The 19,786-nt window shown below is 33.8% G+C and overlaps 1 protein-coding gene across 1 annotated transcript; it reads left to right on the top strand.

Moving 5' to 3' along the window:
• The first annotated feature begins 135 nt into the window (after positions 1-135).
• LOC149477446 (uncharacterized) lies at positions 136-19,382 on the top strand. The gene is made up of 23 exons (XM_089710707.1): positions 136-255; positions 4,189-4,253; positions 4,666-4,870; positions 5,776-5,968; positions 6,252-6,329; positions 6,803-6,889; positions 13,029-13,101; positions 13,631-13,662; positions 14,008-14,076; positions 14,205-14,267; positions 14,472-14,567; positions 14,750-14,837; positions 15,394-15,455; positions 15,644-15,743; positions 15,959-16,047; positions 16,141-16,248; positions 16,611-16,727; positions 16,955-17,071; positions 17,308-17,362; positions 17,455-17,550; positions 17,893-18,060; positions 18,586-18,648; positions 18,737-19,382. The coding sequence occupies exons 1-23, from the start codon at positions 245-247 to the stop codon at positions 18,841-18,843; spliced, it is 2,142 nt and encodes a 713-aa protein (XP_089566833.1). The 5' UTR covers positions 136-244; the 3' UTR covers positions 18,844-19,382.
• The last annotated feature ends 404 nt before the right edge of the window (positions 19,383-19,786 follow it).

The raw sequence follows: 19,786 nt of genomic DNA, 5'->3' as shown, positions 1-19,786 counted from the left end.
TCAGGATTAATAACAGCCTAAAAGTCAGCAACAGAGCTATGCTCCTCAACCCTGACCCGCTTGCGGTTAGAACATATTATGACAATACGAAGAATTAATTGATGTATATTGTCGTATCGTTTAACAGAGAAATCACGTTTATTAGCCTTTCAGACAGAGTGTACTGCGAATCGTCTTGACGACAACAACGCATAATGATCGGCTCTTAGCTAGTGTGGATATAGTTATATAATTGTATCACAATATGGGTGTTTGGTAAGTTTTTGGATAATTTATTATATGGAATTGGAAATGTAGGTTGATTGCTAATTGTAAGTACCTAAGTAGGGCAGCGTTTTATTATTTCCTGGATTTTCAATGTTGCGCTTTCTGGATCATTATTATATTTCTATTCGGAGACTTTTCGACGAAAGTAGTAGAAGAAATAAATTAAGTAGAAACAAATGATTAAACAAAGTATAACTTTAATTAAACATGTGTTACATTATTCAAACTCATTGTGTACAAATTGACTTACAGTAGTTTTAATAATTATGAACGTACGTAAAATGTTTTATTGTAAAGCTAAACTAAATGGTAATTCCTGAAAACGAAGTTTACTTTAAGCGAAGGTTAAATTTATTATACAGGGTGTAATCGTTAAGTGTGCACAGGCGATTATTCCGTAAGTATTTCAGATATCAAAAAACTATAAACTGATATCGAAAGCCCTGTATCCAATGAGTTAAATGACGAAAATAACTTTAACGGGAAATATCCAAAAATTTTACATCAAACACACCCATATATTTAATTTCCCATACATTTTGTATTCAAAGCAAATGTTCGAAGTGACATACTCGTTTTGGAATACCATTGTATTCCACGTCGAGCTCTATTTACAGTTTCTAAATGAATTTTCATTAAAATTTGCGAAGTAATTTGCACAAAACCAAAAAAAGAACCAAAACCATTCATATTACATGTTGGGGATAGTCATATCTCATACAAAGGTAAAGGGCTTTCGATATCAGTTAAAAGTTTTTTGATATATATGTATATGTAATAGTTACGGAATAATCGCCTGTGCACACTACGATTACACCCGGTTATAACATGGATTTACACACAGCATAATAATTTTAATCTGGCTCTAGCTTGAATCGAGTTTTGTAACAAATGTTTTGTATGTTACAAAACTCGTTAAAACTTTATCAATAAAAGAACAATAGGTAAGCCATAACCAAAACAATCGCTAAATTAATTGAAGAATCGTAAATCATTTTGACAATTTTATGGTCTTATCATGAGTGTGAGTTATGATAGGATGAGTAACGACATGGTAACGACCTATGGTTAACGACAGTGTTCCCGAATTTGAATGCGTTTATTGTTACTAGCTGCCCCCGCTCTCTGATATTCTAAATTTTAACGGTTGTTTAATACTAAACAAAGCAGCGCTAAATACAACGACCCAAAAAATTTCCGTTTACTTAGCCCTTATTGAGTTGTGAGTGGTGTAAAAACATTTCTTTTAATTATTTAAGTAATTGAATTTTTAATTAAGTAATAGTAGTAATAACTTTGCCGTAGCACTGGGGCATGGCACTGAGACATGACTGAGAACAGAGACATGACTGAGAACAGAGACATGGATCTGACGGAAGTTGGAAACGTCGCGAAATATCCTTCTTAATTATTATTTATTTGCTTTATGTGTCTAAAAATAATTGCACAAAAGAATTCTTTGGAATCCTAGATCCCTGAATTTTGTCACAGTTTTATATACAGTATGGAACATGGTTTTCCTTTCATTTGATTGACCAAGTTTGTTGGAAAGATAATATCATCCTTATTATTATTGACCCTCGATCGATTCAATAACTACTATAATAAAATACGGAAAGTAATTTAAAATTTTAACAGATTTTAGTGACAGTCAGTTCGATTCCCGGCTTTTGTAAGGGAATTTCCGGAAATCTTTGAATGTAGTTTTCTAACATTTCAAAAGTAATGGCCTTTGAGTAAAATTTTCTATCTGCAGTATTTAAAGTACTTTCACTTCGGTGGCATTACCAAAAAACCACCTTATATTTCCAAAAAAAAAAAATCTTTCATATAGTTTTCTCTTCGCCAATCTATAGGTACAATATCTTCAGGACCCATTATTCTTATGCAAAAGACGTCAAAACCGCAATTCTATATTGTCTATTGAAGGTTGAAATAGATCAATTAGCTGTTGACCCGATCGAGATTCTATACGAAAGTGGGCCATGATCATTTTTATTGTTTTATTGGCTGGATTGATTTATTTTCGTCCACGACACTAGCTTATTAGTGGCACATTATGATAAACGGTTCTCCGTGTATCCCTTTGTATGTATTACAATTAGAAGTAGAAACTATTGGCAATAGATTTGTTTTAATAAAAATGTCTGCGTGTAGGGAGAGCGGGGATGAAAGTCACATTTTTATCTTTTTTTATGTAACTTCCAAAATACGTTGTTTAGGAATGATATTTGTATACCAAAAGATAGTGTAATTATTCTGTTACAAAATAAATAAACGTATTTTTGTGTAATATTATCAGTTGTAGAAATATTTTGTATTTTCACTCTAAAGAAAAATGTGACTTATAACCCCGGGTCAGGCATGGTTGTCACAATGCCTAGGGTAGGTAGTCACGTACTAAATAACAGGCAATTTATAAATAGAAAGTCACACTTTGATCTTATAATTTTACGGAATAATTTTTAATTAAGAACTCTTAACCAAATGAAACCGTGTCTACGGTCTTTATTTCAGTCTGAATATTAATCAATCACAATTTTAGCAAACAATAATAATCGTGAGTCAATATAGAGTCATCAAGGACAGATGGACTTCCAGCAGGTTTGTTAGGGTGATTTTCCGGTGTTGATTGAAAATTTACGGCTAAAACAAACAACCTCAAAACGCAATTAAAGTCATCTCGCATACAGGGGGCTGGTTGATAGGTGACAACCAGCCCCCGAAAATTTGTGACAACGAGCCCCATAACACGTTTCATGAAAATAAAATTGAAAATAAATTCCGATCAATGAATATCTAAAAAACTATACTACGATATTATAAAACACATTTCATCATCATCAAATGAACTGAAAGATTATTACTGTAAAACAAGAACGTATAATTACGAGGTTCGACACAGCAGCACAAAAATTTACTTTTGCTGTGCGAAAACAATAAACACGTGTGAGGCCCTCACGGCAGATCGGAGCGGTCTGACGCGAAGTTGGGACAGCGTTTTCACTGTATCGCTCTTGCCACGCTGTTCAACAGACTTATTCGATAGTTCAGTTTTGTGTTAAGACCGCTGTGACAAACAACCCGTGAGACAACCAAACCCGGTCTCCCTACTATGTACACACTTATTTAAAAAAAAAAAATTAATATATGCAACTTTACAGAAACACGTCGAATCACGCGTGGTAGGGATAAGAACAAGATGGCGCGTAACGGAAAAATGTCACGCGTAACGAAAAAATGTTACTTACACTAAATTTTTTTCCAACCCTGATAAAGAAGTTTCACTTCAATGATATTGGCAATAGAACAGCTAAATAAATGGGATGAATCTTGATGGAAGTGTTTCTTTTGTTAAATGGGATAAACAATTTTTCTGACTCAGACACACAGACAGAATCGCATACCTGGATAATTCAGTAATGTTCGCATTGTATGTGCTAATCCTCTTTCATTATATTTTTGACGGTATCCAACCCTACTGATAATTATTATACTTACTATGTATAATAATTATGTATAAAATTAAAAATATATCGTTTCATTTTTTTCAGAGGCATTATCATGAATTTTATTTTTATTTAAACCACATAGGTATTATTAAAACCACAATATTTTGTTCCAAATAAACACGATGTTCACAGTTAATTATTTGTGTGTATCATGTTTAATTGAGGTTTGGTTAATGAGCAATATTCAGAGCGAGGCTCTTTTATAACATACTAGAGCGGTCCGCCCCGGCTTCGCCCGTGGTACATGTTTACGTTTTCTCTACATAAGAACCATCCTCGTACTTCAAGGAATATAATAAAAAAAGAATTATCGAAATCGCTTCAGCCGGTTTCGAGTTATGCGCTTACCAACACATTTTGCTATTCATTTTTATATATAAAGAAGATTGTAATTTGACTTTTATTTCAGGTTTATTTGCCTGAGCATTGTTCTAACAGCCCATTTGGCGGGATGTTTAGAAGACACTACGGATGGTACGATACATAAGAATATGATAATTTTTTAAAAGTCTTAAAGAACCAATGAAAAAATATTGTACATACTTATGCCTAGTACTTATATCTAAATTAAAATCGTATTAGGTATTAAATTATATATAAATAAAACCGTCTGCAACACATACCTTTGTCTACGGTTAAACACATACCTAAACAGACGCGATATGTCCTATTATATAATCAACTAGAGGCCCGCCCCGGCTTCGCCCGTGGTACATATTTCGCAATAAAAGGTAGCCTATGTCCTTTCTCTGGTACCAAATTTCATGCAAATTGGTTCAGTAGTTTAGGCGTGATTGAGTAACAGACAGACAGACAGAGTTACTTTCGCATTTATAATATTAGTGTGGATTGATATTAAAATCATCATATATAAATTCTTTTGCAGTTACAGACACTACCATACCACCACCAGACCCGTTTCTCTGTTCTGGCGTTCTGCCAGGCGACATAGACTTCCAGACGGTCGACCTCATCGCTGTATACCGTCTGGACCGGCCAGAAACCACGGGGATAACACTGGTACAAGGGTCGCAGGATTTACAGAGAGCGTATAGAATTGGAGATGGAGCTAACCTTACATTGCCTATACGGTATGTTTTAGAACATGATTTATAAGCTAGTTAGAGCTTTTTGCCCGCGGCTCCACTCACACTCTAAGAAATTATATACTTTAGACCTTCCTTGAGCACCAAGCTATGCCTGGGTGAAGAGATTATATTTTATAATTTATAAGATTGGTGTGATGTTTGTTTGCATCAAATTAGCTTCGATGATATTGGATCTATTTTAAAAATTATCATCAGTAGAAAGCTACATTATTCTATATGGATATAGCCTATTTAAAATTGCTTTTAGATCGAAGAAAGATACCTACTCCTACTAATGTTCAGTTTATGATTATGTTTTATAGTGACACGATTTCAATCATACTTTATGATATGATTGAACTACAGTTGATTCAAATCACAGAACGTACATACAAATGTCCATTTTCATCAAGTAAAGTGACGTGTGTGGTCACTTTAATTATCTGTGTAATTAATAATTACCACCACTTTACATTTATCTACATATATACGAGTTTTATTCGATAAAAAAACCTACTCATAGTGTTCGTTAGCCGAAGTTTTCCCCACTTCATTAATTAAAACATTGTTAATTTTTTATGTTATAAAATAATAGCTCATTTTAGCTCGACCATTTCATTTGTTGAAACGCTTAAATTGAGAATTGATTTATTGTTTTATGAATATCAAATCTAGATCGTCATCAAATCGAATCTAAAATAACTAAAACAAAAAAAGTCCCAACACACAACTCTTAATTTTACCGACACACAACTTTGTTTTTTGTCATTTTTCACCAAATAAGTGTCTTGGTCAGTCATTAACTCATAACATTTTTCAAAATATAGGCTTCTATTCTCTTTATATATCAGCATATAAGGAGTTACGTAATATGTAATGTTTTATTAAATATTTTTTTTGTATTACAGGAAGGTCTTCCCAAACGGTCTACCAGAACGGTTCAGTATTACAGCCACATTCAACGCGAGAAACCAGCAAAGACCATGGAGTCTGATCAGAGTCAGAGCTCAGAGTCTGATCTTCTCTCTTACTCTGCTACCCCATGTGAAGAAGTTGGCGGTCTTCGCGCAAAATAGTAGAGTCATCTTCTCTTGTCCTGAGGTTGGTAATTAAACATTTGAGTAATAATTGTACGATGAACATAGTACCTATGTATGATAATGTACTTTTATAAATATTTTTTTTTGTAATTTTAATGTACGTTAGTGAATTTTCATAGACGTGCAGTGCGATTTATAATTATCTCTTATTGTGTTCTTTTTTTAATTCATGAAATATAGGTACTACATAAAATAAATAGTAATGTGTGTGAATGTGACGCTAATATTCGTTTAAAATTGCGATACTATTTTTGTTATTTACTGTTTAAAATGTTGTATTTCAGTTATTTAGACCAGGCTGGCATAAAATTCACGTGGGAATAACCAATGATACTGTGTACGCTGCTGTTGATTGTGTGGAGGTAAAATGCTTTCATGGTTTTATTATGACATAAGATAAGTATTACATGTTGTATTACCACACCTAAGAAGTTTAAAAACACCTATATCTGTTATTATATCGGTCTCTTTTCATCCCGATCTTTCTTTATTAATTATCTAATAATATATTTTTAATCATATAAACACGAATGACTGAATGATTTTTGTTATTTATTCTTTAAAACTAAAACTAAGTACTTAGGTACTTATTAATTGAAAAAAAAAAACAAATTGAAATTGTGAGAGCTGCTTGAATTTTTATTTTTAATACTTTTTATTCGCCTGTAAATTGTTAACGTTTGTTTAAGGGCTGATTTTTCAATCCTTGGTTATAACTTATTCGTCGAATAATGTATAAAACTACCATTTTAAAAACGTATTCTAATTGCCCGTATTTGACAGATTACGTTTATTGGACGGATAAGTTTTATCCAATATCTTCTCTTATTTACAGTTGGTACCAGAAGAGATAAATAAACACAACTTCAGTAACGCTACTAGCGTCAGTATCGTGTCCAATGATGACGGAACACCGGCTCCTGTAAGTTATGGTTTTTTTGGGTTACCTATCTTAATCTCGAATTTTAATATTCCGAATATCATAATCCAGAAAACGTTTGGACATTTTTTCATAACCCCGAATTTTAAAATTTCGAAGTTTTGTTTGCCATATAAACGCAACTCCGAATTTCATTTGCCCATTTCTTTATTTGTACGACGTTTTACAATCCAGACGAATGAGTTCCAGACATACGAAATCTAAATGCACAAAATCCAGATGACCGTAATCCATATGCACGAAAGCCAGATTTTTAAAACACAAATTTTTGAAATACAGCTAATTGATATCCAGACAAACAATGTCCAGATTTTTGAAATTCAAATAAACGATATCCAGCAAAACGAAATCCTTCCAGGGGGACGCAGCACGAACCTAACCTAACCTTCTGAATAGATTTTAACACTTTATTTAACCTTTCTGTAATGGGCAAGTAAAACAATAGCGAGTCGGTACTGGCACTCGCCGGCCGCTGCCGCGGCACGCTCGCTTCGCTCGCTCGGCTCGTGCGTGGGGGGTCACGGTTCAAACCTAACCTAACCTACTGAGTCGAATTTGACACTTAAACCTTTCTGTAATGGGCAAGTAAAACAATAGTGAGTCGGTTCTAGCACTCGCCGGCCGCTGCCGCGGCACGCTCGCTTCGCTCGCTCGGCTCGTGCATGGGGGGTCACAGTTCAAACCTAACCTAACCTACTGAGTCGAATTTGACACTTAAACCTTTCTGTAATAGGCAAGTAAAACAATAGCGAGTCAGTTCTAGCGTGGGGGTCGTAGTTCAAACCTAACCTACTGAGTCGACTTTGACACTAAAACTGGTCTGTAATGGACAAGTAAAACAATAAATTTACTTACTGAGAATGATTATTTTCAGTCTATAGTAAAGGTATAATCACGATTGTATGGAAATCAAATAAAAAGATTATGAAAATCTGGCTATAGTTTATCTGTTATACGATTATATGGGAACCAAATAAAAAGATTATGAAAATTTGGCAATAGTTTATTTGGAAAATGGTACGATGGGAAACAAAAAAATACTTTTTAAAAATCTGGTTTTGGTGCATCTGGAAATTGATTCATCTGGGAAATTAAAAAAGGAATTTTAAAAATTTGTCATTCATTACATCTGTCTCTTAAAAGTTCTAACAACCGTTTTCGGGGTTTTAAGATTCGGGTAATAGAAATTCGAGTTTTTAATAGGTTACCGTTTTTTTGTTGTTCCAATTATATCGATAAATAATTTCTGAACTAGTGTAGGTACATACATTTTTTTACTAAGCTTTAGTTGTTTGACTCATTGTGAAATTAACTTAATGTGTTAGTTAGAAGCAGAGGCGGCTCGTGACCAAGGGCGGATCCAGCTTTAGTGCCAGGGGGGGGTCACATAGACGTGGTCACTGGTCAATTTTCAAAAGCTATATTTTGGTAATTTAATTGATGCGTAGATTAAAAAAAATGGTCAAGTGCGAGTCGGATTGGCGAACCAAGAGTTCCGTACAAACAATTTTATATGTTTTAATATTAAGTTTATGCTTTTTGCGATTTTTCCTTTATCAGTGCTATAAGACGTAAGTTTCTACATTGAGATAATATTAATATGGAGACGACACCGCCTACATCACTTATGTTCCACTCAACATACGTCATGTGACGTATGTTGAGCGGTATTTTTTAATGGTTTTAAAGTGAAACGCATCAAACATGCCTTCGTGTGTGTTACGATATTGCACAAATAATACAAATAATACGGAAAAGTGCAAAGGAATAACTTTCATCGTTAAGTACCTAACTAGATAATAATTTTGCACGCCTCATAAGCGAAGCGTTGAGGTGGGTACTACTGTCACTTCGCGCAAAACATCTGATTTTTCAAACTTAAAATGTCTTTATGTATCATACATTGCACTTGTAAGATAATACATACACACACATATTAAGAAAAAACACTATTTTTAACGTTCATGATATTTTTGATGTCATTTTTGTTATTTAAACTAGTTAAAAAAAAGTTTAAAAAAGTTCTGTCTTGGACGTCCGTGTGTCTGTATGTGCGGATCCTTTTTCTTGTTAACACGATAGCGACCGAAATACTTTACTAATCGAGTCTTTTTTTTTCTCTTACGCTTGAGTATGCTCAGGAATAGAACCCTTTCATTTTTCAGGGTCTGATTCGATGTGGTTTAATTGTTATTAAATAAACAAAAATAATAATTAATAAATATTTATTAAAAAAAAATTATGAGGCGTGCACTTTTGGATTTTCCAAATTATATTTAAAACTTAGTTAGAGCAAAAAAATGGCGTACAGATTTTGTTCGTGGTGTCTCCTCCATACCTACGTAGTAATATTATCTCAATGAGTTTCTATTAAATAAAGATTAAATATCAAGATTCTAGGAAGTACCCTGTAGGTTTTGATTCCTGGCAACACTTGCGAATGTTGATAAGTATGAAATATATGTTTTAGCAATTTTTCCTCCATCTGTGCTGACATTGCTTTTAACCAAATTTCAGAACTCTGTGTTCACAGGAAGTAGTACAACACCTATAGATTTTGATTCCCTTGCTATAATGTCGAAATTTGCGATAATTTACGGCATAAACGGCTGTATCTTTTGATTGCGTTGGCTTATAAGTTTGATTTTTTCACAGCTATAAGGAACCGTAGATTTGAGTATTCGGTATGAATTTCAGATTGATACCTCCACGCGTTCCTGAGAAAAAGGGTCTTGACAGGCAGACAAACTTGAAAAATATATATTTTCTGCAATTATTCCTGTATCTGTACTATAAGATGTTGCTTTGTACCGAATTTCAAGATTCTGAGTTTACGGAAAGTACCCTGTAGGTTTTGAGTTTTGATTCCCTTGCGAATGTCGAAATTTGCGAAATTTTTCGGCATTTACGGCTGTATCTTCTGATTCGATGACATAGAAGTTTCATTTTATTATAGCGTAAAGGTATTATAGACTTGAGTTTTTGGTATGAATATCAAGTTAATTAATGTCAGCGTTCATGAGTAACAGGGTTCTAAGTTAAAATTTTTTGTTATATTATAATCTATGGAAAAATTCATGCTTTTCGCAATTAGTAAACTAAGTCGTTGTCTCTGTGCCTATACGTATGATTTAATCTTTAAAACTACGCAACGAATTTTGATGCAGTTTTTTTAAAAATAGAGTGATTCAAGAGGAATATGTAATTTATAAGGTTTAAGAGAAAGCGGGCGAAGCCGCGGGCGGTAAGCTAGTCTGCGTTATAAGACGTTTGATTGTACTAAATTTCATGACTCTGTGTACTCGGGAACCGGTTTTGATTTCTTAGGGAGTGTCGAAAAATTCAGCAATTACAGCTGCATCTTTTGATTGCGTTGCCTAAAACTTTTGAATTTTTCACAGCATCAAGGGACTGTAGACCGTAGGATTTCGACATTAGCAAGGGAATCAATACCTGCAGGGAGCACCCTGTCCCGTAAACACAGTCTTGAAATTGAGTAAAAAGTATCGTGTTATAGCACAGATGTAGTAATAACTGCGAAAACCCTAATTATTTAATTAAATTAAATAAAAATATATTTTTTAAATAATTTTGAACTTACAATCCCTTTACTCATGAACGTCTACATGTATTTAATTGATATTCACATCAGAACTCAGGTCTATAATAACTTAAATCTGTTATTTAATTCAAATTCTATGTCAACGCAATCTGAAGAAAAAGCAATTAGAGCCGCATATTCTGTAATTCGCAACTACTTGCAAGGGAATCATCAATCAAAACCTACAAGGTACTTCCCGTGAACACAGTCTTGAAATTTGGTTAAAAGCAACGACTTAAGCACTTACAAGCACAGATAAAGAAAAAAATCCTTTAAACAAAATTGTAAGATACAACATAATGACAAAATATGTTTGCTCGGAGTCCTCGGTGCGCGAGTCCGACGCGCACTTCACCGATTTTTTGTTGTAATTTGACTGTATTTTCTATTGTTCATTTAAAAAAAAAATGCTATTTTATGTCTTATCCACGAACTGGGATATTTTGATATTTGAGGTTTTGTGGGAAAAGTGTAACAGCAAAAGTTGTAGAAAAAAAATTAATTACATACAACTTTACCATTAGGTACACTTTATTCCGCAGTTACAGTTTTTTTTTAATCGAAAAACCTGTTATTTGTCCTTAAATTACGACCACAGGTCGACCCTAATAAACTTTTTCTATAATTTTTGTTATATTCTCTTCCGTTACCGTTTGTAATTGATTTCATTGTTCTATAGGTATTACTTTTATGTCTCAAAATTCAATAAAAACATCATATTAAACAGTATTAATTTGTTAATAATTTAAAAAAGTTAATATTAAATTAGTGGCCCACTTAGGTCGTGGACCTATCACCTAGCCCAGGGGGGGGTCATGACCCCGTGACCCCCCCCTGGATCCGCGCTTGCTCGTGACAAAATTTTATGGGTGTTCACTTGAAATAAAACACTGAAAATACATGGTGTAAATCAGTACAATTTATTAAAAAAATATATATATATACTTAGATTCCGGGATTCAGGGATTCCGAAGACTCATCATGCCCCCCCCATAAAGCAATTTGAAATGCACCACAAAATACGACACAATCTATTAACCTTCGTAAAATATGTCTGTTTTCATCGACACGGTCATTGAACTCGCGTATTGACTTTCGGTACCTACGCGGAATCTAGTGCTTTACGAATGTCTTGTCGTCCGATAGACGCCAATTACAGTTCATTCAACAAATGGTACCGAGATTGTGAATGTTTTTTCATCTTGATTGAAAGATGAGCTAAGTCGTCAACGCCCGTTTCAGTCCAAGCACTCTCACCTCCGCCGGCCGCGCCCGCTTTAAATAAAAGACACGGAAAACAAAATACATGTAGTTTGTTGCTTTTAAGTTTTATCACAACCACACAACCACGGTGTTTTCACATATTGTTCAGATTTAAACACACGCGTATATGTTTTCGTTTTTGTCGTACATTTTTGCGTAAGATCAAGTTCAGGCCGTGGCGGTCCCTTATTAGCTTTACATTCAAGCCGAATTTGTAACGTTTTAACACACTTTTTAATGAACGCCACATTATAATTATTGTTCATTTTAACACTCACAAGTAATACTGATAACTACAGGCTATTTCAACACGTATTTTATAATTTTAATTAGAAAATTGCATGAATCGCGCGCGTGCATTGAAGTTGACTCGAGTGTTTGTTTATATTATAGAAGTGGAAACTGGCAACGTCGCGCCGCGCGCGCAATCGCTGTCCTGCCGGGCGGTAAAAACGAACCGGCAACGTTTGCGGGTGCGGCGCTCCGAATTTTGCTACTTTTCCATAGAAAATCTTTTGTTTCACGCGCAGGGCTCTGGCAAAACCCTCTCTTTCACTCCTATTGGATTTCGTATTAGGAAATGTACTAAATCTTTTTTCATTGGAGCGCAATCGTGAGCGCTCCGCTTCGCGCGTACATAATACAGTAGGTATTATACAGGTGTATGGGATGATGGAATGATGGATATATTCATTGGTATTAACAGTAGTTTTAAAGATTACGATTGATTTTAAATAGTAATAATTAATGTTAATAATTAAATTAAGGAGTATGATTTTATTATAATTATTTATGGGAGTTCACTGCACCAGCGCTCCTTAGAGCGAGCCGCCTCTGGTTAGAAGTAGAAAATATTTTTTACAAGTTAATTTGTAATTTGATCAAACGACTCAAAACGTAAAGTCTGCCAAACTACGTAAACTTGTCTAGACTAACTCCCTGAATAAAAAAAAAAATGTGTGCGTGTACTAGTGTACACACGTAAGAAGTGAAACTTCTTTATGACCTTATTTTTCAAAAAATAATATATCTACTACATGTATTATGCAATTTTACAGAAATACGTCGAAGATGGCGCGTAACGGAAAAATGCCACGCATAACGATAAAATGTTACACTAATTTTTTTTCCAACCCCGATAATTATTGATAATACTTCTTGTATTAGCAATAATTATCAAGGGACTATAAAATATGTATGATCAATATTATTACAAGCGATTGTAAATACTATAAAATATATGACGTTAATTTTTAGGTAGATCTTCAATGGTTATCAATAAGCTGCAATGTGTTTAACCTAACTGAGGAGAGCTGTGAAGAAATTGTAAGTAAAACTTTTTTGATATGAGCCTTGGGGGTCATAAATGTAGTTTTTTAATACTGATTAAAGTTGAAAATATTTGATGAAAGAATATTTGAATTGAATCTCATCTCTTTGTGATAGAACCTCAGAACCTCCTATACTATAATTATTGCAAAAACCTGTGAAATGTTTCAAAGGTTTTTTGGTTTTTTGTATTTTACGCGTTAGAAAAATGTGTTGTGCTAATTTCTGTTAATTTTTTTTTACGAAATGTAAAAAACGGTAATGATAAAATTGCCCTAAGATCTGCATTTTATGAAAATTTTAAGTATTTTTTTTTATTCAAATAAATATTGCATTTGGAAAACTTTTCTATAATATTTTTAACGTTTTATGTAATAAAAAAAAATCCATCGTACCGAGTTGTAACTCGCCAGCAACACGATTTTCTTTCAATTAATTAATTTATTTTCCATCAGGTAGGTACAGGTATTTTTTTAATAATTTCACACAAAATGTGTTATATACTATTATTTTTTGTTTTACATAGGAAGTAGCAGAACCATTAATAGACGCTCCTGAAATGGTAAGTAATTTTAATCAGTTACAATATAGATGTAAGTAAAAAATAAATTAATGAAATTTGGTACTGTTGATTTAGTTTCTTTGAGTATTGGAAGAATATATTTTAATGTTAATCCCTACTAATATTATAAATGCGAAAGTAACTCCTGTCTGTCTGTCTGTTACGCTTTCCCGCTTAAACCTCTCAACCGATTTTGATGAAATTTGGCACAGACAATTTTAGACCCTGAGTAAGAACATAGGCTACCTTTTATCATAACACCACGCGGGCGAAGCCGCGGGCGGAAGCTAGTGAATAGTAATCTGTTCTGATTAACGCATTATGTCCTGTTTATTCATTTTTCAGTGGTCTGGTTCACAAAATTCGTCGAGTAATCCATTTCTTCTACCCGTATGTAATGCTACGTGTCCACCGGTAAGTTCAACATTCACAATTATTATAAAAACCTATTTGTACTTACTAATAATTTAAACAAAACTTTATGATTCCACAATTATGAAGAATTTATATGTATTTATGTGTATAACAATAATATGCTACAGGGACCGCAAGGACTACCAGGTTTAAAAGGGGACCAGGGCCCGCCGGGTTATACAGGATTGCCTGTAAGTGTTGCTTAAGATTACTATACCTACTAATATTTTAGAAAATTCAATGAATTTGAAACTAAATCTTTTATTTTTCAAGTACATATAAATAAAATTATAACTAAACTTCATTCAACTCACTCCTCTTATTTATTCTTATTTTTGAAGTCTAATAAACCAACTAAATAATCTTAAGTAATGATAAATTCATTCTTATTTCAGGGTGTTCGAGGTCTGCAAGGCCCTCCGGGTATAATCGGCCCACCGGGACTTAAAGGAGCTAAAGGAGAACAGGGATTACCAGGGCTAAGTAGCAATGTATGATTATTATAATTATGTTTTTTTGACGTTGTATAGAAATAGCGAGTACATTTTGATTTCTTTATTTATCTTGTCAGTGTATCGACCAATCATTTTTTATGTGAAATTAATGAATGATTGAATAAAGTCTCTAATAGTCTAAGTTAAATTTAAGATAGCAAATATTTTTTACGTCACAGGTAGCCGTGGTGCCAGGGCCACCCGGTCTTCCGGGAGAACCGGGGCGTAGGGGTAGTAAAGGAGAAAGAGGAGAACCGGGTCAAAAGGGTACCTATATAAAAATTAAACCTCAGTTTAATATAATTAAAGATTCAATAAACATAAAAAAAAATAAAAAAACACAAACCCAGGCATTATTAATAAATAATAACTGATAAATAGACTATAATAGCTATCATATGATTTGAGAGATTTATTCTATAATAATAACGATAAAAATCTTTATTTATCCATACCTTCAATTACACTGTGTATGTCACTCATTTTATATAAGCACAATACTTAAAACTATGGACATTATCGTCTAAACTAGGCCGAGCCTGTATCTTAGACGATAATATCTTCCCACTATGTAATATAAACTAATTATTCACAAATTATAGGTACTCAAGCGTTCACAAAGTTACAAAAATAATCATATCATCTACAAAATCAATGCACAAAGGACGGTAATGTTCCGAGTATTATCTACATAAAAGGACACGTGGGAGCCAAAAGAAATATTTTTAGACTATCCATTTGACCTTTTTTAATTTATTTAAGTTTTTGTTTATTCAGAACTTACCATTAGTCTCTTATAAAAAATGATATTCAATAATTTTAGGGGAACCAGGTGAAGCCGGTTTAGTGGGCTTGTCTGGTCTGCCTGGAGTTGATGGAAAGGATGTACGTAATATATTCCAACTATTTTCTAATAATATTAATCAATAATGTAATCAATTTATTTTCATAATATGAAATTATTTTCAACATTTCTTGATACTCTATCTCTTATGAGTTGGAGTAAGTCTTTTACGTGAAGCCATATTTTAAAACGAATTTTACTTGTTCTCTAATTGTTATTACTATGTCAGGGACAACCAGGTCCTCCAGGGCCAATAGGACCGCGTGGTGAAATCGGTCCTCCGGGCCCTCCCGGGTCAATTGCACATATGAATATGTCTGTGATTCACGGTAAGCGACAAAACGACAGTATTTCTATTGTAGTAATTCCACACAGTAACTAGAGTTATTTGTAAAAAAAGTTTGTAATAAGCACAGATGAATAAATTATTCAAAATGCAGTAATTTGTTTATAATTTTAACTTTTTACCAACTAAATGTAATTATTTTATTGTGTGTACGTTCATAATAAAATTTATGAATAGAATTAGAATTACATATTTCAGGTAGTAAAGGAGAGAAAGGTTTTTCGGGGAGACCGGGGCGGGATGGTGAGCCGGGGCCTCGGGGCATTCCTGGATTAATCGGGCCAATTGTACGTACTACATTCTCAATGTCATGTTTGAATTGAGTTTGAATTTATTTTTATATTCCATAATGAATTAAATCATTTTCTACATAAATAAAGGGTCTACCGGGTCCACAAGGTTTTCCTGGTATCGCAGGGCCTCAAGGCGAAAGGGGCTCACCGGGATTACCGGGCCCTGAAGGAAAAACAGGGCCTGAAGGACCACAGGTATGTTATTTTTATACGCAAATCTGAGTTAAGTTGTTACCATTACTATATGTAAGTAAAATAATATAGAGCATTTGTTATATTTTACATTGTACATTAAAATTTATTTGCTAGTAAGAATTAATAAGTATTTTATTAAATCCATAATTATCTACTTTTTTGTTTGTAACTTATTAAGTGGACGATGTGATAGCAGTAAGTTTATTTATATTAACTTAGTAGTTTATTAAAATTGTAGGAAGGTATTCAAGTGTGTGTGTGTCATATTATGTAGAAGATTGCTTTGAAAATAATCAATTACTTTTTCTTCAATCGAGTAGTCGAATATTCTTATTAAGTTTAAAACGATTAATATTATATAGGGCCCAGAAGGTCGACCAGGACCGGCTGGTCCTCCAGGGCCTCCGGGCTTGTCTGTGCCACCGTTATCTACCACCAGTGTTCCAGGACCACCAGGACCGCCAGGAGAAAGAGGACAGGTAAGTTTTTATAGGAGTGTCAAGAATAGGAATAATTTTGACTCAATTTTATACTATTATCTTACGTTTACGCTACTCACGCTTATTATAAATATTGGAATTAATGTTTATTTTATATTAAGCAAAAGGACACGTTATTGACATCCTATTTATCACAAATGATAATGAAATTAAGCGTTATTATATGTATAAAAAGTATTACAATTCTTCTTATTATTTTCGCATAGAAAGGTGAAGCAGGGCTTGCAGGTATACCAGGTAGAGATGGATTGGATGGTATACCAGGGGCACCAGGCCCGCGGGGGCCGCCGGGCCTTGCTGCTCCTAGAGATATTATTGTCGAGGTAAGATTTAAGATTTGCTTTTATATTTTATTTATATATTTTATTTATATATTTATACGAAAAAAAATTTCAATTTTCGTGCTACATCAATCATGCCAATAACAATGATGTGTTTTGTTTGACTAAATAGACATTATATTGATTACAGTAGAATTAAAAAAGAAAGAAGTAAAAGCTAATGCTTGATTTCACTTAGGAAGTTTCGTTACCGATGTTTAATTCAAATATTTTTTCAGCAATCTTCATTGACTGAAGCAGACGTGAGAAATATTTGTCAAGCTTTACTACAAGGTAAATAAACACTTTCAAAATATTTATTTCGATTTGTGTGTTCATTTCAGTTTTAAATTTAAGTTTATTATTTGATAAATAAAAACTTACAGAGGGATTAAAGGAACTAGCGAGTAGTTTGATGGCTGTGCCGGTATCTGCGGGGAGACGAGGACCACCGGGAAGACCGGGTCCAGCAGGAGCGGCAGGTAAGATACAATTGAAACCACCGAATATAATAAAAATTGTTATAATTAATATGCATAATTTTTTTAATTATTTGGTGGTTACAATATAAGTTTGTCTTTGTTTGATGCGATATAGAATAATAATTGTGAATAGACTAGAGGAAGAATGAAAATATTATATTTAAAATTTTTGTTTGTAATAAAATAATCGGAATAACAATCAATCATTTTTAAGATTAAAATAAAGTTTCTTATGAAACCACGCTCAAATTTATTTTCATATCTCTGTACAATATAAAAGAAGGTATATTCCTTTCCATTTATTTTCATTTTAATAATACAAAATCATACAATTATTTCAAGGTACACCAGGTGAGCCCGGTTCCCCCGGGCCCCGCGGTTACCCGGGTGAGACGGGTGAACCGGGGCGACCGGGCGCGCCGGGGCCCAGCGGGGACAAAGGGGATAAGGGGGAGCGGGGGCCAGAGGGCGTTGGGATCCCGGGGCCTCAGGGACTTGTTGGGTTGCCGGGTGAGTGAGAGATTTATTTATTTATTATAGTAGACACCTGTTCTATACTTTAAAATAAAAATACTACTGATAGATAGATATAATATTGCGTAACTTTGTAGGTACAAACTGTAAAATAAAGCTTAAATGGTTAATAAGTGAAAAGTTTAATTAAATGTGAATTGTTTATTAATTTGTTTAATTTTGTTGTTTTTCTTTTTTCATCGTTTATAAACTTTTTGTGGTTTAAACGTTAACGTCGTTGTAATGTTAAGTAAAGTTAACTCAAATGAGACGTGAAATTACCTACTTCTACATATTATGTAATGAATTAATTTTCAATGCAATTTAATAATCTAAACATTTTGTTACTTGCGATTAAAAATAGCGAAAGTATTTTTCTAACAATATAAAATCACACAATTTTTAAACCATTAATATAATCCATAAATATTTCATAAATTAAAAAGGGGAAAAATCGAAAAATACACAAAAATTACTGGATCAATCAATTTGGTCAATTAATTTTCTGTACTGTTATTTTAGGTCCCGTTGGTCCTCCGGGTCCAGAAGGAAGACACGGTGAGCGAGGTGATCCGGGTAGAGAAGGTCAGTTCATCGATTGCAGTTTCAATTATATTATTATATTTGATGATTGAATATTTGATATTAATAAATTAATTAAAAAAAATTACAGGTGCAATAGGTCCCAGAGGTGTTCCAGGTCCCAGAGGAACGTGCGAATGTCCCACAGTATCTTATTACGCGTATCCACAGATCATGGGAAATATTAAAGGGCCATAGATAAAATATAGATTTTCCATTTTCTAACGGTGCATTATGATTTACATCAAACGAACGAATGCTCATTCTAACCCCACTATGTCAAATTATTTTAGTTAAAACAGGCGTAGAGTATTCTTTCGTTTTTCTTAGTGCGTTCCAAAAGATTCCATGTGTTCTAACTTCTGATATTGAACAACACTGAAAAAATGTTGTGTGGTTTTATGAAACCACGGTAAAAGTGAAACTGTTCGAATGGTTCCGAACACTGCTTTGTGTAGCGCATGTCGCGTGACGGTCGGCTGCCGAGTAGGTATACCTACTCGGCAGCCGCGATACACGCGACATGCGCTACACAGACCAAAAAGTTTGAGACGATGTAATAAAAGTTTCACTTTAATAAAAGTTTTCGTTTACACTAAAAGATCACGAAAGAATGCTCTAGCTCTAGCTCTATGTTCGTTTGATATAAATGCACCGTTAGAAAAAGCCGTTAATTACCTTTGAAATTTCGTAATATGGATAACGTATTTATATTTTGTATCTCAATTTTGTATACAAATATAGAGATAAACTACGATAACATGGCGCGCCCCTCCAAATTACCTACTGTTTCAATGTGTGTAGTGACATCCTTACGAAGGAGTTTGTATGTAGTTGTACGTATTCGTCTTTAGTACTTTACGTCCAGATTTGTTGGTCAACTAATCATAAGTTGCCGAGCGCCCAAGACAACGCACGTGTCGTTTTCATAGAATACGTCAGTGCAGCGCCATTACTAATAATAATAAGCGATTAGAGCGTGACTAGTCGAGCAACAAATCCGTGGATTTGTTTTTGTTTGACGGCCGTCTCATTACGCACACATGCGTTGTGAATCTAGGTGGTGCATTGTAAATACTTTCAAACGTTTTGAATTTTGGAGGGGCGCACCATGTTATCGTAGTTTATCTCTACTACAGTA

Source organism: Colias philodice, chromosome 25 (genome assembly GCF_061535455.1).
Source record: "Colias philodice isolate Cphi_HAF_F1 chromosome 25, ilColPhil1 Martin Lab GWU primary, whole genome shotgun sequence".
Lineage (NCBI taxonomy): Eukaryota > Metazoa > Arthropoda > Insecta > Lepidoptera > Pieridae > Colias > Colias philodice.
Note: the sequence above shows the minus strand (reverse complement) of the source record. Positions and strands in the feature narration are given on the sequence as shown.